Consider the following 27,871-nt stretch of genomic DNA (forward strand, 5'->3'; position numbering starts at 1 on the left):
AGTCTGTACAGATCCTCTGAGTATTTGATTTTTTCCAATTTCATATTACCCTTTTCCTTTAAATTTTTCTATTTTATCAATCCTCCTCCACGTTGGCCTCACTTTCACATTCCTGTACTTCCATTCCCATCACTCTTTTGCCCACAGTCTCTCCTCTCCTCTCCTCATGTCCATACCAATTCTATTGACTTTCCTGTACTTTCTTAGATCTCTTCTACTTTTGCTTTACCTCTGATTGTCTCATTTCTCACTCTGTCCATTTTTTGAATTCTACACATCCAAATCAACTTTCTCATTTCTGCCACATCTAACGTCTTCTCCTGCACTCCCTTTACTGCCCATGTCTCAGTTCTACACATCATTGCAGGTTTTACCTTTAACCTTCATCTTAATTCTTCGACCACACAATACTTCTGATACCTTGTTCCAAAATGTTTCCATCCACATTGGACTCTAATAGTTACCTCTGCATCTAATTCTTCATCTTGGGCTAACACTGATCCTAGATATTTAAACATATCCACTCTTTTCAGTAGCTTTCCCTGCAGGCTAACATCTAAATTCTGATCATCATTATACCTCATGTATTCTGTCTCCTTCCTATTTATTTTCAATCTTCTATCTTCCAAAGCCCTTCTTCATTCTTCCAACTTCCTCTTCACTTCCTCATTTCTGCTACACAACACAATGTCATCAGCAAAAAGCATGCACCAGTGGGCTTGACGTTTTATCCCATGACTCAACACATCCATAACCAAAGAGAAAGTGTAAAATATTACTTTGAAAAATCAAAAATTGTATAAGTAAGCCAGCGAGCTTGCATCTCTTTACAACAGTGGGAAATGACATAACAATTGAAAGTCATTGTTACCTTGAAAGGGCAATGGCCATAGTAACCATAAACAAGATGGCCACACCTATTAAATGGTGTCTCGTAATAAGTAAATAATTCAAAACAACTAGAGGTCTCTGACAGTTTTTCTCATTGCTGAACATCTTACCCCTCTTGCCCTTTCGTTTGCTTAGATGGCTATTAATTTAAAGGTGTGGGAACCAAGTAGACAATATGCACCTGCACTTATGGACCAAATTTAGCAGAATGATGCTCCTTGTCACACTGCTTCAAGATGGAAGCCAGAAAGCACTTTGTAGATGTATTGGCCTCAATATAACTGTAGTTCCATTACCACCATGCTATTAGCTATCAAGATAAGTAGCAACGGGCTGATCCACTTTTTTTATAAACCTTCTTATGTTCTTACACTTCTTGATATCTGTTTCACACCACAGTGTCCAGAGCCACACTTAAACATCCACTTCATTCTGACCTCTCTTGACATTCAACATTATCTCATAGTCATTGTGACGATCATGATAGTAGTAAGACTTGCTCATCACCAGCAACAGTTTTTTGATCCTCTAACCAAATTCACAGGTGCTCCAATGCAAGTTGAAAGATATAATAATTTCAATGTGATTGCATCGCTACATTTTCAAAATTATTTTATACTCATTATTGTTGTCATTATTATCATTACTTACAGTATATAAACACCTTATCTGTAAATGCAGTACTATGATTGAAGGAGAATTTTCATCTTATAATTGTTTTTCTTAAAAATAAACTGACCTTACCTAGAATAGGGAAATTGGCATTGAGCGTTGAAGCCAGTCTCAAGGTTGTATTTACTGGGTGGGCTATGAAACCTGGTCAGAAGTGTGATGTTGATATAGCAACTGAGGGGATAATCAGTTTGTCCTTCATGCACATTTCTTTACTGTCAGGATGTGAAACTGCTTTATAATCAGCTCGCTGGAAGTCAACTGGATGAACAGGATGCTCCAATTGAGACAAGCCTTGACCATATCCTTGAATATATCCGAAGCCACTGGGAAAAGGTGGTGGAGCGAAACCGAGCTGAGACTGATGCATACCTGGAATTCAAGGTGAGGAATTATGGTAGCTAAAGAATATGCTGACTGAGGATGCGACACTAAGGCCTTTTTTAATAAAAGAGGGCCAAGAGATAAGTAAAAGTCAAAATTGTGCCAAGTTCATTTACCAGGGAGTCAAACTGATCTGTCATCCAACACATTTCACTAACCAAAAATCAAACTTCTAACAACAAAAGCCAAGATCTTGACACAGTATTTTCACACTAAAGATCCACACATCAACACAGAATTATCCTTAATTTCAGAAATGCATGTGTCAGTTTTGATATGATTGTTTTCATGACATCACACAACATGCACTCTCAGACCATTAGGGGTAAGATCTCCTTAGGTATTGCCAGTTCTAAAATGATGTCACACACATCAAAACAAAAATGGTGTTCCGGAATAGCATTAAAATTATTAAACTCTTGTAGAGTTCAAATCATATGTTTAATGTAGGCAGTGTGGTGTAATGGTTAAGGCTTTGGACTTCAAACCCTGAGGTTGTGGATTCAAATCCTGTGACTGACACTGTGTGACTATGACCAACTCACTTGACCTAGCTATGCTTCAATTGGAAAACCAAATGTAACCAATTGTATCATAAATGTTGTTTCTTGCCTTGGATAAAGGCATCAGCCAAACACATGTAAATATTTAGAACATCTTCAAGTAAAAAAAAATGCCAGATTTAAGTTGAGCTACAAAAAACAAAAAAGAAATGTACATTCCCAAAAACAACAAAAAATTAAAGAATGATCATAATTAAATTAAAAGAGAAGGCTTTGTAATCTGCACTGAACTTTAATTACTACTGTGCACTGAAGAAGAGGAGCTAAAGCTTTTATCATACATACAGACCTTTCCCTTGAACACAGCAGCTGGCTCCATCAGCACTAGATCGAATTTTGAACCCAGGAGGAGACCCTAAACTGAAGTAGATATGGTCTTACCATGCCACCATTACGACAAAGACCTGTTAACCTTTGTAACATTAGGGGGCACTGTCCCTCCTCCAAACCTGCAGACAACACATAAACACCAGGTAAAACTCCCAGAAATATTTTTTAATTTCTTCTATAGCGTGCACAAAGCACCTCCACCTCCACAATATACAATACATAATCAATAATAAACAATAATTAACAGTAAATCAATCCTCCTCTCCACCAAGCAGCTCCGTCACACTCCCTCCCAACTCTGGCTCAGTCTGCTGGGTTTCCCACAGTCCTTATTATAGTGTTTGCCCCGAAAGTGCTTCTGTCCTTCAGTCCATGTGATTCCATAGCACTTCCGGGTTAGAAGGAAAAACTCTTCTTTTTCTTCAGCCTGGAAGTACTTCATTTCTTCCGTCCCTGTGACTAGGGAGTACTTCCGGGCTATAAGGAAAATATAAATCCCTGTGCCTCCTTGCAGCGTCTCCTGGCGTCCCCCACGATATCCAGCAGGGCTGTGAAGCTGAACTCCACTGTCCATGATGCCCTGCGGGAATTCGGGGTACCTCAATGTTGGGGAGTTGGCTGGCATAAACTGCCAGGAATCTCTCACACCTTCTAAGCTACATCTAGAACCTGGCCAGTTTAAAATCCTGGTTAAAAATGAGTCCAACTCTGGTTATGAAAATATCTGTTGATAGAATGATTACACTACAGTTTGTGAGCGTAGACCTCTAAATTTGATGGAATTTACAGATGGCATATCCTTATAGTTTATAATCTAGTCTTCATGAATGGAAGCTTCTGTATGTCATGGCAAATTGGTTTTACTAGATGTAGTGCACAATGCAAGATACTTAGGACACTTGCTGAAGACGGCAGTAGCACCCATTTATATTGTAACATTCACACAAACAACGATACAAACCATATTCACTGCCAACTATCAGCAAGCCGTTATGATTCTTAGTAAGTTTTTTTACTTTTCCTGGATCAATAAATTTTCCTGTGACACTGCATTTTTAAGTTTTGCATCCTGATGTTTTTAGTTTAACTTTGTGTTGCTTTATTTTTCTTTGACACTAGTTTTTTATCTTTACTTTTTCGTTCTATCACATTTTTCATTTATCGCTGACTTTTAGGGATCTACTTGTCAGAATGCCTTGTCACATGTTAGGGTTGCACTTCCTACAAGTCGCAATGTGTGATGTCATTGGTGTAATGATAATTAGGCTGGTGCCACATGCAGGGCTGGGTTAAGGAGAGTGGGGACCCTGGGCTAACCCTAACCCTACACAAAATACTCTGAGTGCTGTGCACATCAAACTCAAGGTCTGAGTTACACGGAGTAAAGTAAATGACTACTACAGAGTCTTAACTTTAAAATGAATAGCAAATACCTGAAGAACAGAATGTGCTTACTCTCCAAAATTATGAGAGACAAAGTATGCTGTATCAAAGCTTATATCTTTAATTAGTCATTGCTGCACAGATGACAAGTAACCAAGTAACCATCACAAACCAAGGTTTGAAAAGTCAACTACAGAACCCTAGTGCAAATGTCTGCAATAGGAGGAATATTAAATACTACATATGCCTGTATATTAATACAGACAAATGTTTGCTTTTCAAAACTGGACTTTCTTTGGAGTTATGGTGGTGCAGTGAGGAGACCAGGGTTCGAGTCCCCGGTCTTTCCTGCATGGAGCTTGCTCCCTGTGTCTGCGTGAGTTTCTTTCAGGTGCTGTGGTTTCTTCCCACCAAAGACATGCAGGTTAGGTGAATTGGCAATGCTAAATTGGTACTGGTGTGTGTGTGTGTGTGTGTGTGTATGATGGACTGGCACCTTGTCCAGGGTTTGATCCTGTTTTGTGTTCTATGCTAGCTTGGATAGGCTCCAGCACCCCCCAAAACCCTGTTCTGAACTAAGTGGGTTAGACAAAAACTGACTGATGGACTGTTCTGGGTTTCTTTGCAGAAAAGTCCTATTTCAGATTATTAAAATCCAGTTTCCAAACCAGATCTCTCTCCACTGATATCAGAGTCAGATCACTCAGTCTTTCCTGTCCAGTTGTGCATCTGAATCTATACTTCACCAGTCTGAGCCTGGAGAAAAATCACTCACCACATCCGTTTGTGACAGGCAATGTCAGGTAAAGCCTGAAAGCAAAATCATTTAGGAAGATGTCCTTTCTGTAAGACACTGTATAATCTATGGAGTGGATTAGTGTTGGACAATCTGCTAAACACTGTGCCACAGTGCCTCAAACTATAAAAGACACAGGCAGAACAATAATCATAAACAAATTGCAAGAAATGGCCACATACTAGTAATAAGTAGAAAAGAAAAAAGAAATACACATAAAGAAATATATAATTAAAAAGACAAAGTTGGCTCACTCATTCATCAAGAAAAACACTTTTTCTCATTTAGTTTTAAAAGCTGAAATTTGTCAGGAGTGCACATCTAGGGCACTAGGTATCCACTAAGAAAGGACATTTTGATATTTCAATATCAAGGGGTAAAAACAACCTTTACAATTGAAAAAGTAAATACCCCAAAATTTCAAAAATGCTTTGACTGATTTAATTGACGTTTCGTAATATTACAGAAAAAAGTAAATTAGGGAACTTATGTTTTTTTTATTAGTCAATAATAATATTGTATCGAGTAGAGCAGGGGTCTCCAACACGTCGCTCACAAGCTACCGGTAGCTCGCCAAAGGGTTAATGAATCCTACATAAATTTGAAACTTGATTATTAAAATTAGGGGTGGAAATCTTTCCAAAAAATAGTATCTAGATCCTTTTAACACAAAATCACGATCCACAATCTGAGTTGTAATTTATCTTTTCAATGTGACATACACTTAAGAGAATATCAAGACTCAAACTCATCAAGACCTAAGTAACACTTTATTTTAAATATCAAACAAAGTTGAATTTAATTGTTCGCTAGCTAAGCGGAGTTAAGGAACTCGCCCCGAAGCGAGCTGGCGAGTGAGTGAGGAAGGCCCCTCCCCCGGCCCGTTGCATGGATCTCGGATATGATGCATAGTGAAATGAGAGAAGTCACAAAATCAACCGGAATGTTCAAGCAAATTATAGAAAAATACCCTATCTAAATCTGTTAAGTATTTCTCTCATGAACAGCAGACAGACATACAGACAGACAGACACACAGAGACATTAGATTTTGTATATTACATATTAGAAAACCTTCAAAATAATGTGCAGTTAAAGTCTCAACAGCATTCTTAGCATTTCTGGAGCTTAGTAGAGCCAGATAACTATAAGAATCTTCACCAAGCAGCTCTGAACATGTCTGCTTTGTTTGGGTCTACATAACTTTGTGAGTCTGCCTTTTCTGACATGAATGTCATGAAATCAAACTTCAGAACAAGACTGACAGATGAACATTTAAATGACTCCATAAGAGTGAACCTAAGTGTCTACACTCCACCATACACCTCTCTTGTTGACTTAATGCAGTGCCAGTCATCTCACGAACTAAAAAACACATCACACATGCAACTGGACATGTGAATTCTCTTGTGAAGTGAAATAGTGGCATATAACGAAATGACAAATGATTAAGTGATATCTGTGTATTTGTAATTGCATTGTTTTGTTTTGACAGCATTCATGTTTTAATTCAACAGTATGAGATACACTAGAAAATGGATACAGACATACAAAATGCACTTGCAGGTGAACTAAATATTTTTTGTGATGTTTTAATGCAAAATGTGAGTTGTGGACACCAACATTTTGTAAACGTTCAGGCAAAACAAGCTTATTCGGTTTGTATGGGTTGAAATAAGCTATGAAAATAAACGTTAGAAAACATGAGTAGCTCTCGGCCATTTTCATTTTGTAAAAGTAGCTCTCAGGGGAAAAAAGGTTGGAGACCCCTGGAGTAGAGCATGGTAATGCTCCATGGTCCTTTTTTCTGCTGAGCACCGAGAATGAATTGCACAGAGAAATGGGGCGTGCTGCCTTAGGCACTTGAAGGCCGCAAGCAGAAGTGAAGTAGAAGGACGAATGTTTGGCAAAGCGCAAAGAAGACGTGGTTGGAATGCACATTATTAAGGTCGAGTCCGGGTGCAGGGTGCTTTGGCTGTGAATGTAGGTGTTGTAGGAAGGGAGAGAAAAGTATCTGATGATGTGGCATCCTTCGTAGTATGAGTGGATGAAGCACAGTGCATATCACATTGGACTCCAAAGCCAGTAAATTGCTCATGGTGTGAATTTCTGAGCATTTGGCCCATATATTTTTAAGAGGGAGGCTAAGAATGACAATTTCATCTAAAACTTTTTTTAACAGATAATATTATTGCTTAAAAAGATGAGAAGACGTGGCTTAAATGATTAATTTAATACACTTGCAATAAAAGATTGTTAGCGATTCAACATTACCATTTGACAAAGATATTATGTTTGATCAGTTATACAGAATGAATAGGATTGTGCAGCTGTTATCATGAATCAGATCATATGTTTAGCAGCATTATTCTTGTAATGACATTCTATATATGATCCTGGTATCATTCCTCTTATACAGCAGATAACAATAATGCTAACGATCCAGGCCACAGAGTTTTTGTATAGTCAACACTTTTAAGTTCACTATGTGTCCACAAAACCAAAAGGGCTATAAGATGTTTAATATAAAATAAAAATCAAATAAGAGGCTGGGATTCGCTCGCTCATCTGAAAGGATGAGCCTGGTCGCATACAGTATATTCAGAGTGATCATCCCTTCAGTTGTAGATCATAGCAGTAAACACGTTGTTCCCTCAGAGTTCAGCATGTTGAAGACTGAGATGCACATGCAGGCAGACCCTTAACATGGGGTCTTGTGCTGATTTCTTTCACTGGGGGTTTCTTGTTGAGAGATTTATGGACTGTGTAGTTCTAAATGATTGTGCTGACTCGTTACATCAATCTCTCAAATTGTACAAATTGCAAACCAACTCTAACCATTCTGATCAACAGGCATACTGGTTTTCTTTATTTTTTACTGTCAAATAAACTTACATTGGTTCTATTGCTTTCCTAATTGAGAAAGAGAAAAGTGTAAACATATAAACCATCCATACAAAATAAACGCACCATAAGGAAACTGAGCCAAGAGACTTGGCTGGGACACAGGAACACAGAAGAAAAATAATTAAAGGCAAATTTCACACAAAAGTTGGAACACTTAAAACAGAGCATGACAGACCCATGGAATAAGTTAAGTTACCAACTAGTGTGGTAGAGAAGGTTTTTTAAGGGCTTGACTTAATATCTGTATGGAGAAATTAGTCAAATAGGATTGGTGAGCCTTTTGGGCTGAATGGCGTCTGTTGCTCAAAATTGTTCTAGTGCTCTGACACGTCACCTCCACAAACTGTGGTCTATTAGGTTAGTAGTCCTACTTTAGCAGCATCAGCTAGTATTAACAAGAGCTTCCCTCAGCAGATTGGGCTGTATGGTGTTGAACGCACTAGAGAATCCAAAAAACAATATCCTAATCCCGCTACCCTCCAGATGGGAGTGGGCTCTAGTCAACATACAGTTGTCAACATTGTCCACTTCTTTGTGGCCTGACTATGCAAACTGCAGAAGGTCCAATGCTGTTCTGACCAGAGGTCACAAATTAGCCAATATCAGCTTTTCCACTGTCTTTATAATGTGTGACATCAGACCCACTGGTTGGTGGTCATTTAAGACTTTCAGCTACACTGTCTTGGGGAAGCGAACCACACAAATTGTTTTCCATACAGCTAGAACCCTTTGTTTGATCAGACCCAGAACCTCAGAGCCCAGTTCCTAATGTAGATCTAATGGTGTCAGGATACTCTGTTGGTTAAAATCATTTTGGACTACATGACATATGTATATATGGATATTTTTTCTCATTTAGGTTTTTTGGAAGTTTGATTATTATTAAGATTTTTTTTGCCTTATTGATGGCATAATTTCTTGTTAACTGCTTAGCACTTTATGCAAATGCTTTTCCATTCCAGTGCTGTTAGTGCACATTCCTCAATCAGTGAAATGTCTGACACCACCTCATGTAAAAGCTTCTCATAAAAATAAAGGCTGTCCCTTGCTAAATGATTAAAATGTCTTTAATGTCTTTAAGTTGTCAGTTCTCGTTTGGAATTTTGACCATAACCACTTGGAAAACAAAGCCAATGACATGCTTTTTTGAAAAGGAAAGACATTCTCATTAACTACAACTGGTATATCATATCTAATCTGAAGAAGTAATCTTGATTAAATTTAACATTTAAATCTGTATGTTCTTAGCTAACTCACTTAACAGGGCACTAAAGAATGGGTCTCACCTTTTTTCACAGAGGAGAGGAGTATTTTTCTTTTATACTGAATTTATATCATTTGCTTCTGACTTCCCATGCCAAAAACTGAAGGATAAACAGTAGCCAACTTTTCTGCCCCTCACAGCAACACACCAAGTACTCCATATCAGGTTTCAGAGTATAAAGAGTTGTAGGGAAGATGATTAGAAAATGGTAGCAATTCATATATTCCCTCCAAAGTAAAGAGAAGGTAACAGAGCAGTCCAATAATACTTGAGGAGAATCAAGTAGACATTCACTCAGACCACTCGCCCCAACCAAATCTTTAGCTGGGCATTTGGATGTCTGTGGGGAGGCACTAGACAACATAAATTTCCAATATAAAATGGACTTTCCAAGAACTATTTTAACAATGCATTGATATGAAAATAATTAGAATTAATGAAGAAAAGCAATTCTGAGGCACTAAACAGTCAAGCGCTAGATTGAAGAAAAGATTTAAGAAGAATAGGCCATTTTGCTCAAAAGACAGATAGCAATAAACCAGTGACATCAAAATGAAAATACAACCAAATTCAACATTAGTCAAACATTATTAATCAGATGCTACACAGTATATTAATTACACACTCAACACCAGCTTAGAGTTTAACAAAAGCGAACAACATGAAAAGCTTCAGCCTGGAAATTACAAAAGTGGGTTTGATAAATTTAATTGGAATATAGCCACGTTTGAGGGGTATCTTGCATTCACAGCCCAAATCCCCCTACATTATTATGATGGATTCAGATACTTGGCTATTCTAGAAGCCTCATTTCTTTTTTTTCAGCCACTCCTTGTTGGATTTGCAAGTATGTTTAGGGGCATTATCATGTTGCAAAGTTCACTTCTGGCTGAGCTTCATTCTTCTGACAGATGGTCTCACATTATCCTCTGGTACAATGAAGAATTCCTAGTGGATTCTATGATGGTGAGCATCCCAGGCCCCTACACGGCAAAGCAGCCCCAAAGCAGAACATTTCCACCACTGTGCCTTATAGTTGCGATCAGGTTCTTCTGGTCAAATCCCGCCTTTGATTTTCATCAAACATGTCTTCTGGTACTGTGTTCAATTAACTCTATCTTTGCCTCATCTGTCCAGAGCACATTGTTCCAGAGGTCCTGGTGTTTGCCTACATGTTTTTGGGTAAACCTGAGTCTTTCCCTGATGCTCTATTTGTTCCCCCTGGCACAACTCCCTTGTGAATCTGTTTTTAATAGCAGAACCATGCACTTTGACACCAACAGTGGCAAAAGCTCTTTATAGGTCCCATGATGAAATTCTGGGCTTATAGACTTCTTTTAGCATCCTGCATTCTGCTCTCAGGCTAAACTTGCTTGGGCAGCTTGGCATGGACAATTTGGCAGTTATTTGAAATCCTCAACATTTGTACATGATCATGGTTGATTTCCAATCATGTGGAGATCGTGTTAAATCCCTTTCCTAGGATCACCAGCATCTATAACCTTCTTTTTGAAGGCCTCGGTGAGCTCTTTTGAACTACAGTAGGCATGGAGATAAGACATACCTCAACATCAAAGAGCAAATCAAGCTAAATGTCTGAGGTTTAAATAAATCCCCTCTAATAATATTCTAATCATTTACATCCTGATTCTAATTAAAGGAAATTTGAGGTAGTGACTTACTTTTTCCACATGAACTTTGCATTTATATTTATTTAAATTATGCAATGGACTACAAAATGTATATTTGGTATGATATTTGTCATATTATATCTCTGATCTATAGTTACTATTTAAATGAAGATGAAATTTTAATGTGCCCACATATGTTAAAAAAGATAAAATATTTTATGGGGTATATTTACTTTCTCACATGACACTATATGTTACATAGAGCTAAATCTTGTTTTTTAAGATTTTCATTATCATTATGACTTCCATTTCATATTTATGTCACTATGGTGACATCATGCGCTGTACTGCATACTCCCGTCCAGGCGTAACAACATAGTAGCCATCATCCACAAAATGGCAACACCTCAATCAAAACAAACATTGCCAAGGAAAATGCAACAATATTCCAACTATTTTATTAAATAATAATAATTTATAAGTATTATTTAAATTATTATTAACTATTTCATTAAACATCTAAGGAAAAAATAACTGCCAGAATTGGATTAAGAAATAATCAAAGACCCAAACAGGAAGATAAAAGGCATGGGATAATATGGAAGCCCAGATTATAGAAATAGTTGCAGCCTTTCAACATTCAGTGTTATTTGCCTGGTTGTCTGCTCTGCTTGTTATTTTTAATTATTAGCATAGAATTAAGGGAGCAAACTACACAGAAAAGGTGAATTAATGGGAAATCAACAAAAAGAGGTCATGAGCTTAAAATAATGGCAAAAATGTAAATAACTGTAAGTTTCTTATAAAAGTCAATCTTACACTTCTACTCTTTTCTTAATGAATAATAGAATAAGAAAAAGGACCATCTAATTAAACAATGAGATCATTAATAATACAGACTTTGGACACCACTGCTTCAGAGCCATGAGCTATCCACGATTTAAGGTCAATGTCACATTGTTAGCAGCTACTTACTTTCTTACTGACTTGCCTACTGGCCGACACACTTACTGACCTTTTACTTCTTTCTTTAAACAGCAGCCAGAAAGTATAAACGCTGCATTGAGCCAGGAAGAGGAAACACTGGAGTCCTTAAAAACAGAGTGTAATGAAACTGGGTGCAAGATTCAGAGCCTCCAAGCAGAGACAGAGTCGATGAGAGCCCTGGTACACAATTTTTTTTATTCTCAAGCTCTACATCAGCTAACATCATTGGTCATAATAGTAATGAATTATAAACTTGAAGAAAGAATGGTAGATACTTTAACATGCAAGTTTGTTGACTGGCTGTTATGAGGTATAATGCCTATAAATCTTGAAAAAATGTAAGCGAAGACAGTTTCTAATACAATAAAAGTACAGCTGTGTTAAATATTACTTAAATAATATTAGGTATTAAAAAAGAAAATATACATTTAATACAGTCTGCTTGCATGCTCAAAGTCAGTTTCACGAAAGACTAAGTTCCTCAGTTACTGCATTTATTGTTTCAGCATTGGAGAAGAAATGAGATTTATGAAACATTTTCTTTTTGATTCCTATCCTGTTTTTCGCCCCTTCCCTTTCTACCTTTTAATTTTTTCTTCATTAACTACGTCATCTTTTTGATCTACTGTATGCCCTTCAGATTTAATGTTGGTACTGTGTATGCTGTGTCAAAAATGACCAGTATGATATGCCACAGTTGTTATGGTAATGTGTATAATAAGTTTGCTCATTTAAGAAGTTACAAAGGGCAAAAGAAAGGACATGTACTCCATATGTGCAGAAAAAAGATACTAAAAATCTTACTGAAGCTTTATTACTTGTTTGTCAATGACCTTTCTGAAAAATTACAATGAAACCTCATGTCATCTTTTAAATAGCACTAAAACATTATGAAGTGTTTAATCCATGACAGGAAACCTCTATTTTCCCCAAATCACATGAAGAGATGTGGGTCAGTCTTTCTTTTGGAAGTCTTCTACAAAACAGCTCTCTGCCATTTGCCCCTTTTGTGTTTTATTTGATTCTGGCATAGCCTTGAAAGTCAAGCCCCCTATCTCACAAAGTACAGTTCTCTGTATGAAACATTTTCTAGCCTTTGGTCAGCCCTTGTTTCATCTTATTCTCCAATATCCTCAATGCAGACTTTATTAGTAACCACTTACATAAATTGTGGTTCATAATTTTAAATACTCCAAAATATTGTTAATCAGCTCAGCCTAATCTCTTTGGATACAGAGTGCCAATGTCCACCATGAAATCCATGTCTTTCTGCTAAGTATTGCGTTAGTCAGAAAATCTTCAGTTGGGCATTTTTTTATAAATACAAACATCTCTTAGTTTCTGTACTCACCTTCTAAAATCTAACTGCGTATGTAAAGCCAGTTATGTTGGGGTATCAGACAGAATTTACAGTCATTAGGGTGTTCTCATGGAAAACGTCTTTCCAAAAGATAATAGCGCAGTCACAGTGAGGCATTATGTAGGTGTATTGTCATTGGTATGAGGAGCCCCAGTAGCGTTTCTTGAAACACATCTGCTGAATAATTTATTGATTGAAAGTACTCAGTGTTAATGTGTCAGAGAGAGGATGTGCAGCTTGTTCATAATGGCACTCAGTTTTGTCTTCATTCTCTCCTCCATTTCTACTTGGTTGTGATTGCATCCCATAACTGAGTCTGCCTTTTTAAGTAGCTTGATGATTCGGTGGGCCTCTCTTGAAGTGAAGTGACTGACCCAGCACATCACAGCGCAAAAAAATCACGCTGGTGATCACAGAGTTATAGAAGATGTAAAGGATGTCACTACCCACACTGAAGAAATACAGTCTCCTGAGATTAAACACTGTACTCTGCCCTTTCTTATATACAGGTTGAGTATCCTTAAGCCAAATTCCAAAATCTGAAATTCTCCAAAATCCAAAACCCTTTGAGTACCGACATGATGCCACTTATGTTCCCTTAATATTTTTTTTCACAGCTGAGCAGATGTGAACATCATGTGTGTAAATTCCAAATGATTTTATTCATCCTGAGCTGGGAGGGGCAGAAGTGGTGTGAAGGTGGGACACCCGAGCAATGACCAGGTTTGGGGTCCCGAAACATCTACTTAGAATGGGAGCATATCTCAGTGACGTCTGAGTTGGCATCACACCAGCACATGCATATCAGGGTCCAACCAGAGCACATACATCATAGTGAAATGCCTAAAGTTACTTGATCAAATGTTTTCATTCTGGTTATGAAGTGATTGCGTGAAGAATGGGTTTTTATGTGAGCTTAAATAACAACCGCATTTTGTAAAATTTGCTTTCCATATTTTTTTCATTCTGTTGAGAGTCAGAATTCTAGTCCAGCTGGATAGGGTGCAAGATAGAAACCAAACTTAGATAGGGTTCCAGTATCATTATATATTTGAAATAAAATTTAGAATGTTTACGTTTATGATGAGGACTATGGCCAGGCATTTTTCAGGGCCAACAAGAACCAAAACAAACATGAATAAAGAAATGAACATTTAGGTGCAGAAAACTATTGACTGAAGAGCAAAGGCTAAAAGGATTATCAATAATATAAAGTTAATGAGATGCCTTAAATCAAACGTTTTCATCAAGTTTCAATCAAATAAAGTATTCAGAGATGTATCAAAACAGACTCACTCCTGGTGGACTTTCTTTGCGTCAACTAGATTGTTATAATAAATTCACTTGAAGCCACTGAAGGGCATTGCTTCAGTACAGTTACATAATACGAGCGGAAACAAGTGTTAAAAATAAACCCTATTCCCTGCAGTCTCTGGATACGTTGGATACTGTTACCCTCAGGAGAAGAACAAAAGCAAAGCTAGAAACCTCATGCTATGAGCTGCTTACAAAAATTATACCGTAAGGATTTCAATTTCCCTCATTACAAAACAACTCCTTATAAATAAACAGAAATCAAGCAAAAACTATTTTGATGATCTTTCTTTTTTAGTCCTTATTTAATTTAGAGAGTTGATATACTTATTCTGCGGTTTTGGTAGTCAAGTTTCTTCAAGGAAACTCTTGCTCTTGATAATAACTTTGTATCTTTGTGTGTCTTCATAGAAAAGAGGGCTGGAGAACTCTCTATATGATGCAAAACACTGGCATGATATTGAGCTGCAGAACCTGGGCTCCGTCATCTCAAAGCTGGAGGCAGAGCTGGCTGAGATTCGAGGCGATATCCAAGAGCAGAAGCAGGACTATGAAATTCTGCTCGAAAACAAAGGGAGGTTGGAACTTGAGATTGGCACCTATCATGGCATCTTAGATGGTGAAGAAAGCAGGTAAATGAAGTGAGTTTACATTTGCACAAGCCTGAGTTACCTTGCAGAAAACTTAAGTCCTTATACCCTGTGAACACCTCACTCACTTATCAAATTTAACTGGCCATGTTATTGCAGTTGGAGTCCTACACACAGTTTATCCATGACAACAACAGCAACATTTATTGATATAGCACATGTTCATACAAACAATGTAGCTCAAAGTGCTTTACATGATGAAGAAAGAGAAAAAAGACAAAATAAATAAGATTAGGGAACACTAACTAACATAGAATAAAAGTATGCAATCAATACAGCGTGTAAGAGGAAAAGAGATTCCTAATTATGCTAACCAACATCACAGTGACTGATCATTAATGCTGTCAGACACCAAATCGAGCCAGTGCGTGTGTAGGTACACAATCTGTGAAAGATTTAGAACATCCAATTGTTTTCTAGGTTTTCTTCAAATTTAATCAATTGAAATGCAATGAATGACCTAAAATGGTGAAACAGTAAGAAGTAAATTGCCAGAGGTTTAAATTAAAAGTTTAATAAAAACTGAAAAAAGGAAATGTCAGAATACCGGTATTACAAATGGGCCTTCTTTAGGGATCAACTATTAAGTTACAAACTACAGATGTTCTGCAGCAATTAAAATAAATTAAGCCTTGAAAGTTGAAGCAAACAATTGACACGTGTCCCAACTTCTGTTGATTACTGAAAAACCCTCTGTCTGTCTTAAAACACAGTTGGAACAGACAGTGTCACTGTGTTCTTGAAAGTCGACAATGTTAAGTTGAAGGCATTTTAAACAAAATGCTAAACAAAAATAATGTGAATAATTTGGAGGGGCATGGGCAGCAATAAAGAGATTAGAAATGTGTTAAACAGGAGAGTAACAGTAAAGGCCAAGATCAAAGTGAGGAAGCTAATGATGTTTGAACATGTCCATATGATGAAGGATGAATGATTGTTAAAGACTAATGTTTGGAAGACCTGAAGTAACTAGGATAAGAGTACAACAAAATAGAAGATGGAAGATATCCATTCATCTCTCCAAAAGTATCCAAGGTGCATGTCCAAAGTGTAGTCCACTTGACCCATGGGAGGAAAGGACCCTGCTCAAGACAGAAGGCTTCCAGAATTGGCCCTGATGGGCCACAAGACTATGTGATCCAAAGAAGAAGAAGAAGAAAATAATCCACTAGTCAGAACAGACAGTACAGGCTAATTAAGTGAATTTTGATAACAAGCTAAGATACATTTACTCTACTATAAAAATATAACTATGCAGAGAAATATCACATTATTCTTGATACTGTTAAATTGTACAGGTACTGTAAAGTCTTGCCCAGTGGTGTGGACATCCAATTTAATTTATAGATTCATGAGATTGTTCAAGAGGCTTCCAGCCATTTTTGACCTTGCATAGTGTATTCCTGCTTTTGATTAGCTATCAGTAACACTAAATCATTAAGTGTAAGAGAGTAGCCAATCTCCCAATGTCATAACACAAGAGAAAATCACATAGTGCATGGTCATTTTAGTAACAATTATTAATTATTAATCATAATATTTATAATTTGCACAAATGGCTAACACTAATACTCTCAAGCATGATTAATGCAATTTGACGGGGGCAGAACTTATTCTCACAATGCCAGGTACAAGACAGAAATTGTATGATCTTGCCACTCATACAGCTCAAAAAATGGTGCAGACCTCAAAAACAAAGACCAAATCTGCAGTTTACACAATGACTGACCCCAGAAGAGTCGGCTTTACAATGTCAGGCAGCCTGGCCTTAAACTCAAAAGTCAGGTTTACAAGCCCAGAAAGGGGGCAAATGGTTTAAAGTCTTAAATGTCCAAAGAAGAGAAGGAAAACCATTAAAAACTGGTGGCCTAAGAAAACAAAGTTTAGTATAAAACACAAAAGAGGAACAAAAAGAGTAAAATAGCAAAATTCACAAAACCAAGAACAGTGCCTTAAACAATTGCAGGATTCAAAAATCATGAAATACAATCATGAAAAATTAAAAACACCAGTACCTCAAAAAGAAAGATGCAATACCGAGCTGTTCATTTGGTCGCCCAGCCTCTTTAGGCTCCATAAATATTATGTAGGACAGACAACAAAAAACACTAAGACATAGACACCTCACATAATACAAAACTGAAAAATAATGAATAAACAACAGCTTAATAAGTAAATGAAATATATAACAGAACAAAACCAAAACAGAATTAATCAAAATATGAAAATTAATAGTAAAAGAACAAAAGTACTGTATTAGATAAACAAGGTTTAAACTTAAACCAAGGCAGCAGGAATGAAGTGGCAGGTGACCACAGGGCACATTCGTTCACATATTAGCAATGAAGGATAAACATGTGCAAAATAATAGTAACAAAGCCAAGAGGACACTTAACAAGGGATGCTTAACAGCCAATGTTCTTTTAGAAAACACCAAAGCAATCACATTCAGGATTCCCATTATACTTACTTGTAAATTTTGTCAATCCAGAAAATATTGGGTTGTCCTAGGAAGTGTTGACGTGAAAATTCCACTTAATTCATGAGGTGTTTCACAGGGAGATTTCCTGGTTTCCATTTTTAAAAGTGCCTAGATTGATGGTAATGGTAGGGTGGAAGCAGGAGTAGGCTGGGGAAGCTTATAATAGAAAATGGCTTTACTCATTTCCACTGTGTCTTTTTGACTTTCAACTCCACAATTGCTGACATCTGAATCACACACGCTGCTAACGATATGAGCCTCTCCATTTTTATTTATTTGGCTAAAGCCATTAATCTGTCTTTTGTTCTCCCTTCATTCTTCTTCCACTTTTAGTTAAGTGAGGATCATAAATATTTGTTACTGTTTGAAGTGGACTAAACACTATTACTTTGACACTGACTGCCAATGGGATTTTATTTTTAAATTATCATTGCATCTAATTAGTTCTGAAGAAAAATCTACAAACATAGGGTGGTGATGTCAGGCAAAACAAGTCGAGATGAACAGTTTTTGGAAGCAAACTACATCCATCAGTCATGGCAAGATGTTTGCAGCTGTCACTGGCATTTTGAAATGTGACCCCAGAAGTGACCTCTAGGTGGAGGATTAGCCACTGAGTTTACATTGGGTATGAAAGGAAGGCAAGGTAGAAATAAAAGCTAAAGGAGAGGAGGAAATGAAAGGAAGAAGCTAAGTAAAAGAGAAAAGTGTCAGACAAGTGGAAACAAAAGCCTAGGGACGGTCACACTGGGAAGGCAAATATTTAAATTCTTCTTGTGTTGTGTGTATTCACTCTCATGCACATCAACAGGACACATGGTACATGGGGTCGTAACAGTTTACAATGTACTCATTTCCTGTCATAATTTATGTGATGACCTAACAAGGTCTTTTTTGGTGATAAAATATTTATTAGAATAAAAATACAATGGGATAAGAAACATGTCTAATTGGATATAAATACAAAATCATATACAGAGCCCTCTCCAACATGGTGACACATGCAGCCCCATGAAAAAGGAAGAAAAAAAACCAGAGAGTGACCAGACACAGCTCTGCAGTCCCGCTCCAACCACGCTGAAGATGACTACTCGATGATAGTGGCAATGGATGACCCATTAAGCCAGGACACAGAAAACCCCAAAAAACCTAAATTATAAAAAAGATTTGCTGAGATTAGGCAGTAAAGAAGCAGTAGCCTTCCATCTAAAGGCTAAAACTAGCTTTTCTATGATGGTGCCTAAAAAGAAACATTAATGCTGTGGATGCAAAAAAAGTACACTTAGATCCAAGAGATGAAAGATAAGAAGTAGAAAAGGAATGTTCAAAATATTCTTAGAAAGAGAGTTAGAGAGAAAGGACTAGGAGAAAGTAACAGGGGGACAATCCAGAACATTCTAACAAAGTGCCAGGGGTGTTAAGAGACCAAAGGACACATAAAGGGCTCAGAGCAAGTCCTATGACAAAAGAAATGTTCTCACGATTATCCCTGTGGGCTTTCTCCAATATTCTAAAAGCATGTACTTGCTATTCTTACGTGACCTGGTACAAGTGACAGTATGGATGTACTATGTTACTAAAATATTTTTTTAAGGCCAGATCTCATGTTAAAGGTCAACAAATGATAATTAAATCCATACTTCCCTAAAAAAATCTCTTTTGTATGCCATCTGTCCTTAAAATAACAGAGAAACATTCTGTAGGACTTCAATTACAGAGTAGTGCACTGTTTCAAATTTAGCTAGACAGACATTATTTCACCTTGCATGGTGTACAACAATTATCACTAAAACCACCTGATTAGTATTGTGTAGGTCACCCTTGTGCTGCCAAAACAGCTCTGATCCATTTAGGCATGGACCCCACAAGACCTCTGATGGTGTCCACTGGTGCCTGGCACCAAGACATTAACAGCAGATCGTTTAAGTCATACAAGTTGCAAGGTGGGGCCTTTATGGATCGAACTTATTTTTCTTACACATCCCACAGATGCTTGATTGGATTGAGTTTTGGAGAATCTGAAGGCCAAGTCAACACCCTGAAATCTTTGTTATGTTCCTCAAACTATTCGTGAACAATTATTGCAGTGTGGCAAGCTGCAATATCCTACTGAAAGAGGCCACTGCCAGCAGCAAATACCGTTGCCTTGAAGTGGTGTGTATGGTCTACAACAGTCTTTAGGGAGGTGGTACATTTCAATGTAACACCCACATGAATGCCAGGACCCACAGTTCCCCAGCAGAATATTGTCCAGAGCATTAACTTATCTCCACTGGCCTCATTTCCTCCCATAGTGCATCCTGCTATTATCTCTTCCTTAGATAAACTACATATACGCACCCAGCCATCCATCCACATTATCTAAAAGAAAATGTGATTCATCAGACCAGATCACTTTCTTCCACTGCTCCATGGTCTAATTCTGATGATCATATGCACATTGTAAACACTTTTAGCAGTGGTTAGTATGGACACTCTGATATGTCTGCAGCTACACAGCCTTGTAAGCAGCAAGCTGTGATGCACTGTGTGTTCTGAAACCTTTATTTTATGGCCAGCATTACTGTATGTTTTTCAGCAGTTTGTGCTACAATAGCTCTTCCATGCTGTCAGACCAGATTCCCTGTACGCATCTATGAGCCTTTGGCGCTCAGTCAACAGCTCACTGGTTGTCCATCCTTGGGCCATTTTTGGTAGGTACTAACCACTGCATACAGAAAACACCCCACAAGACCTGCTGTTTTTGAGATCCTCTGACCCACAATTTGGTCTTTGTCAAAGTGCCTCAGATACGTACCCTTGGCCCATTTATCCTGCATCCAACACTTCATATTCAAGAACTGACTGTTCACTTGCTGCCTAATATATCCCACCATTTGACAGATGCCATTGTAATGACATAACAAATGTTATTCATTTTGCCTGTCAGCGATTTTAATGTTGAGGCTAATTAGTGTATTTTGTGGACAGCATTTTTCTCTTTTTTACGTCATATAGCCATTTCCGATGGCAAAGAGATCTCCACTACATGCAACACAACGAAAATTCTGTCACACATCAATTATGTAAGAAAAACGAGCATGTCTCTTTGATGAAGTAAAAAATATAATAAGCACTCCAACTTCCAAAACAGTTAAGTAAATCAAAGAATGAACCCAATGTTATGCCACACGTACATTTTCTAACTTGTTTATAAAAAATAACAAAATTGTAATTTTTACTAAAATTAAAATAAGTAGACAAACAAACTAAAAAATAAACCTTTGCTGTCATTTAAATATGACATATACTTGTGTATATTTTCATAATTTCAAAGTTTTAAATGTGTTAATGTAAATGAGATTTACGTCATATTGAAACTTTATATTACCAACAGTGACGTTATGTAAATATGTAGCATATGCGTTTTATTCCAAAAAAATGAAATTTTTGTGTATGGTTCGCCTGGCCCTCCCATGGCCCTGCAGTGGACACACACTCTCTCCTTAGGTTATTCAGATGCAACCAGGATTAGGCTCTTCCTTCCTATAATGCATGGATGTCTAGCTGGATGGAAAGTAGGACAGACAATTACTTTTTTCTTGCTTGCCAAATCAATTTTTATGCCATTTGGAACATTTTTTGACGCAGCATAAAAAGCTTCATTACAAAATTGTCCTGATTTCATAAAAGACACTAAAGCCTAAAGCCTCCAAAAAAATCTGTTTTCGCAGAACCACAATTATAGTAGAAACTTTTTCTGACAGCAAACCATTGTGTCTGACACATGATTTTTTGTTATGTTGTAATTATTAATCCATCTTGCAAAATATTACATTTGGTATTCATGTGTCAGGAATGCAATGGTTTTCTGGAAGGTTTTTGTGCAGTAACAGACAAATAAATTTACTTTTCTTTGATAAATGAATTATATCAAGTAACTGATCTTATGTCTTCCCAGGTGGATCATTGGAAGAGAGCCAGATGACAGTGTAGTCCAGCCGGACTTTAAGCCCTCAGACATGTTCTAACAACTCTTTAACAAGTAAGCATGCAGTCTTACAAATTTCTTCTTTCAAGATGGCTCACTGTCTGGTCACTTGTTTTTCCTGTATGTATTTGTATGCATGTATATATACTGTGCACACAGCAAACCTTCTTTACAGTGCATCATTAGATTTACAAAGACCCTATTTCTATCAGTGAATTATCAATTAAACAATTAGCAATTAACAACATTCTGAATTTGCAAATCACTTAAAAATGTTGGTCTAGTAATTCTTCTCATAACAACTTGAAAGTACAAAACCTCTATCTGAAATTTCCTACATAATCAATCAGTCAGTCTGCTAGATATCAATATGGCAGTGCCTTAAAATGATATATAAAGGAAAGAAGAAGAATTTTGCTATGAACACCTTTGCTAGGATGGTTAGGTTAGGTTGGGAATGCAATGCGCTAGGATGCTTACTTTCTTGTGCTGCCATAAATAAAGATCACGATGATGCCACATGCCACCAAAATCGCTTAATGACAGACATTGTTTTTATTAATTATCAGTTTTTGAAATATATGAATTCCATTCATATATTCATATTTGACTTAATTATTATTTTATCATGTGACAGATAGCGGGCGCTGTTGTCCCCTTGAACCCTTGGATCAGACGCCAGACACCAGATAAAAGTCCAATTGTTAAATTTATTAATACAGTAATGTGCACAAAGCTCCCTACACTCCACAATACTCAAACTATATCAATAATCAAATACAATAAACAATCCTCCACTCCCAGACGCGTTGTCACCCTGCCACCCAACTCAGCTCGTCCGTCTGGGATCTCCCACAGTCTCTTATATTCCTTGACCTGGAAGTGCTTCTGACCCCTCATTCCATGTGATTATCCAGCACTTCCGGGTCAGGTGAAAACTCCTTTTCTTTGTCAGCCCAGAAGCATTTTATTTCTTCCGTTCATGTGACTGGGACGTACTTCCGGGCTGTATGGAAAATAAATGTTTCTGTGCCTCCCTGCAGCGTCCCCTGGCGGCCCCGACTTTATCCAGCAGGGCTGTGTATTAAAACTTTATAGTCCATGATGCAGGGAGGGCTCCCTCTGGCGGCTTGGGGGTATTGGCCGGGATAAGCTGCCAGCCATAGTCCACAATCATCATTTAACTGTTAACTGATGTCACAGGGGTACTTTGTTTTATAAATTTGTATATATTTTTGTCATTGTTTTCTAGGCTTTACTCATTTTTGAGGTATGTTGATTTCAGTTACATGTTCAGTTATTTTATGTTTAAAAAAAAAATCACAACACCACGTTGAATTTTATGTGCTAGTTGCTAAGATGTGAATCTACATCATTAGAGGAAGTTCCTCGGAAGTAGCACTATGATGATGTCACTCCTGCGTCAATATTTAGGCCAGTTTTTCATAACAGATGTTTTCCAAGTATGTGGATTTTTTTCTAAAAATGTTACATGTGTTTAGTGTTACTTTTTGTAGCAAAGATTTTTCTGTTTTGATTTATGTTTTTTTGGTTTGCATATTGGGTATGCAATTGGTATTAGCGATCTGCTGGTTTTGAGCCTGCTTGTGCTTCATTTACATTTTCATGATTTAGTCCATATCCATTAACCTAGTGGCCTGCTAATTTCACCTTCAAATGGCAGAACAGTTGTCTTGTTCAGGTGCTCTACCACAGAATGCAGAGAAGTTTGGAGAGTTAAAGGTTATGGGTAGACACAATTCAAAATCTCAGGGTTGAGGAGGTCAGAAGCTCCAGGATGTGGTTTAGCAGTGGTGGGTACTCATGCTAGTTTTGTAACTTTAAGATAATATTATTTGGTGATCAGTGTATAACTAGGACTCCCCCAGCAAAACCCTAATTTCCTTTTCTTAGAAATCTCTAGAAACAGTGTTTCTTCTGGCAAAGCTCAGGAATTACATTCTCACAGACTGAAACATCAAATTAGTGAAATCAAAAAGCAACACTGCATAATAAAAAGGAAAAGCAACCAATGTAACATAATAATATTAATAATCCATCAACCTATTATTGAATTCACTGATGCACTTCAGATCTCTGTGCCTCTCCACACTCTGTTGCCCAGAACACAGTTGAACCCTAAACACAAACAATGTTGACCACACAAAGACAAAAAATGCAGGAAATTGAAACTGCAGTGCCATCAATCAAAAACATTTGCAGAAATTAATAACAGACTGAGGACCACCACAGCATATCATATCAGGATGCCAGTACATACATAAAGACTTTAGTTGCCTCTGCATAGGAGAGCTTGTAGGTTGATTGACTTATTGCTGCTGGGTTTTCATAACAATGATGGGGAATACATACTACTACTGACCGTGCACAATTTCACTCTTTTCTTATTTTACATTGCTAACAATACCTACATCATTAAGGCATCTATGGCATATTCTTGAGTCCTGTTGTTTACTTAGTTCTATTCCCTAATCATGACACCGGGTCAGAAAGTGGCAACATCACATGTTGATTAGCACATGTAAGCAACAATTTCACTGTACTCTGCATAGCGCTAAACACTTGTATTAAACAGAAGAGGCTGTTGTCTTTTAGATTTTTTTAAACAGAGCGTTACCTTTTATATTGTCCTGTGGTGTAGATGTACTTTTCAGTGAATCCTCTTAATTCCAGGTTTGTGTACCTTTCTCAACACCATCCCAGAATTTCTATTTCTGGATGGGTCACTGGAGAGAGAAATTGTAGATTTTATTTACATAGATAGACGGATACAACAGATAGATAGATAAATAAATAGATAAATCTTTATTTGTCCCCAGAAGGAAATTTGGCTTTTTATAGAACCTCTTTAAATAAGTACATAAACAGGTTGATTAGTAAGTAAATAAATACATTTGCACACACACTGGAATGACTAAAGCAAGAAAATTCAAAAGAAAGAAACATTCTGGTTTGGCTGTTCCACTCATAGTGAGGCATTATGCAGACATATTGCTGTTGGTATAAAGAAGCCCCAGTAGTGTTACTTGACACAATTATAATGAATAATTTGCTGGCAAAAAGTCCTGTGCTAGTGTGTCACAGAGAGGATATGAAGCATTGTTCATAATGGCACTCAGTTTTGTTTTAGTTCTCTCCTTCACTACTACCTCCAGGGAGTCCAGAGTGCATCCTATAACTGAGCTTGCCTTTTTAATTAACTTGTTGATTCAGTGGGTCTCTCCTGAAGTGATGTTACCAGCCCAGCACACCACATTGTAGAAAATTGCCCTGGCCATCAAAGAGTTATAGACGATGTGAAGGATATCACCCCCCACATTAAAGGAACACAGTCTCCTAAGAAAAAAGATCTTGCTCTGCCCTTTCTCATGAAGTTCCTCTGTGTTCCAAGACCATTCCAACATGTCATTAATGTGGACCCTCAAGTGCTTGTAGATGTGGACCAACTCTACATCCACTTTTTGAATAGTGTCTGGACATACAGACTCTTTGGTACGGTGAAAGTCAGTAACCAATACCTTGATTTTGCTGAAGTTAAGATGCAAATAATTCTCTTTGCACCAAGAAACAAACTTCTCCACCCGACTCCTATACTCTGTCTCATCCTCTTTATCAATATGCCCTATAAGTGCAGAATCATCTGAGAATTTCTGCAACTGACATGACCAGGTGTTAAATTTGTAATTGGAGGTGTACAGAGTGAGGAGAAAGGGAGACAGAACGTGTACAAGTGGTGCACCAGTGCTGCTCACATTTTTATTTAGAGACACAGTCCTTGCGTCTTACAAACTGAGGTCTGCCAGACAGATTGTCCATTATCTAGTACACCATAGCCTTACACACCTGCATATCTCTGAGTTTACCCTTAACAAAGATGTCCAGATGGTATTGAGGGCACTGGATAAATCAAAAAACACAATCCTCACAGCTTTGAGGTGAGAATAGGCCTTGTGGAGCAGATAGATAATTGCATCCTCCACTTCAATCTTTGTCTGATAGGCAAACTGCAGTGAGTACAGAGAGCATACCACAAGAGGACTCATGTAGTCCAGGACAAGTATCTTAAAGGTCTTCATAATGTGAGACACAAGTAGTATTTGATATCAGAACGGCATAGACAGGCCCAGTAAAATTCTGGCCTTTCAAATTGTGATGAATGCATTCATGAGCGCAGGGCACTGGGTAAACACTTGAGATGGGTTCAATGTTGTGGGCCCTCAGATTAACAACTGTGATTATCAGAATATGAATTCTTTGTGTCAAAACTCTCAGCGTTACAAATATCTAAAAATGTTATGCATTTTATTTGTTGGGTGCCAACAACAGAGTTTTTTCACCGTTCTACTGACAGTTGTGCCACTAAAAGGTCTGGGGGTTGTTTATGGCTGAATGCATAGTACAGTAGTATCATACTAATGTTTTTTTCCACTTCTGTATTTTACAGGTTTCCTGGTTAGTCCAACGTGAAAGACATGGAGTTCACATTATTCTGAGAGAGTTGATTGTTAAGCTTTTTAACATTTAAAATTGCTTCTAAAAATCAAACTGTTTAATGGAGTGCATTTCATGAACTTGGTGTGGATGTTTTGTAACTACATCATCTTGCATTTTGTTGCCAGGAATATTAGATTAAATGCTTCATTCTGGTGCTGTTGCCCTGTTTATTCTTGAAAGTAAAAATGTTAATTAAGCTTACAGCAGTTATGTGCACTGGACAGACCATGGATTTACATTTTTGGATATTTTCATAACTCAGATGCAAGGCTAACTTTTTCCCGAAATGCTACAAATGTAAGGTTTTTCAACTGATGGCCGCTGAGAATTAAACTTGTATATGGATTTCTTTTCCCCTCCTTGACAATTGTGACTCTCGGTATTGCAGACGACACACATGCATCTGTTTCACTATTTTATAATCAATGAGTTTGCAGATTCATAAATTCGGCAATGCTTTTCAATGGAAGATTTGGAAATTTAAAAAATTTGCATTAAATGCTCTATCTCAGGGGTCCTCAATCACGGTCCTGGAGAGCCGCAGTGGCTGCAGGTTTTTGCTCCAACCCAGTTGCTTAATAAAAAGCACTTATTGCTAAAGTAACACTTCTGCTTCACTTTAGTGATTTTGAGCCCTTATTGCTTAATTTCGTCTTAAACAGCTATTTTAATTGCTCCTTATTATCAATAATATGCAAATGACAAGAGAGAGCAGCATTTCTCCATTTAGCTTATTTACATTTACACCTGTGTGTATTTATCTGCACTATTGGGTTTAATTAAATACTTGGAAGAAAAATGAAGAGAAAAAAGTGAAGGACTGAGAATTACTCGTCCATTTTAGCCTTCAAATCATTTGCATGATAGAAAGGGAAAGAAAATTTAGGATATGAGAATGACCTGACATAGCAGAGTTAATTTAATTTCATAGCTTAGTGCTGTATTGGCAAGAATTGTTTTCTAATTAAGTAACCAGGTCAGAACAAAAACCTGCAGCCACTGCGGCTCTCCAGGACTGGGATTGAGGACCCCTGCTCTATCTCAAAGAAAATTTAGCTCTCCCCACATATATCCTCAAAAAATGAAGGTGCCAAATTTCAACAAAATTGGTCCACTGGGATTCAAGTTGCTTCACTTGGATGGAAAGACTGACACTTTTTGGATTAAATGCAAACACACCCATAAAAGGTTTGTCTACAAGTATCCGCCCTACCAAACCTAAAATAAAGAGCACATTGTAGTTTCCCTGAAGCAATTTGCAACTATATGTAATAAAAATATATAATGGTGACTAAATTCACCATTTAATGCTAGGGCTAGTTTACTCCAGTTCTATTAATTTGGGCAACGTTTTTGACTCAAAGGAGGTTTTACTAAAAGCTCATCTTTCAAATTTGCACTCCAATATTTTCCTGTTAATCATGTATCAATCCTCTATACAAGAATAATCACTCATTTAATGTTTGCTCTTTATCATGACTGTTCTGAATGGCTGTTTTCTGGAGACATAGATTCAGAATTTATATATATAATTCACTAAGGGCACGCAAGACAGTGAGCACAAGCAAGACAGAGAGCCACGCCCGCCAACTCTAAGACCATGGGATACGCTCGACAGAGCCCCGCCCGCCAGCTTTAAACCTCCTACCGCATCATTGGATACGCTCAACAGAGCCCCGCCCGCCAGCTTTAAACCTCCTACCGCGTCATTGGATACGCACAGCAGAGCCACGCACGCCAACTGTAACCATCTTGGGGATGGCATGTGGTGCT

The 27,871-nt window shown here is 37.5% G+C and overlaps 1 protein-coding gene across 1 annotated transcript in view; it reads left to right on the top strand.

Moving 5' to 3' along the window:
- bfsp2 (beaded filament structural protein 2, phakinin) overlaps positions 1-26,618 on the top strand; it is a 34,905-nt gene extending 8,287 nt beyond the window's left edge. The window contains exons 4-8 of the mRNA XM_039753459.1: positions 1,786-1,947; positions 11,859-11,987; positions 14,893-15,113; positions 21,554-21,637; positions 26,049-26,618. Coding sequence (XP_039609393.1) covers positions 1,786-1,947; positions 11,859-11,987; positions 14,893-15,113; positions 21,554-21,623 — 582 coding nt within the window. The 3' untranslated portion in view covers positions 21,624-21,637; positions 26,049-26,618. The remainder of the gene's footprint in view (positions 1-1,785; positions 1,948-11,858; positions 11,988-14,892; positions 15,114-21,553; positions 21,638-26,048) is intronic.
- The last annotated feature ends 1,253 nt before the right edge of the window (positions 26,619-27,871 follow it).

Source organism: Polypterus senegalus, chromosome 5 (genome assembly GCF_016835505.1).
Source record: "Polypterus senegalus isolate Bchr_013 chromosome 5, ASM1683550v1, whole genome shotgun sequence".
Lineage (NCBI taxonomy): Eukaryota > Metazoa > Chordata > Cladistia > Polypteriformes > Polypteridae > Polypterus > Polypterus senegalus.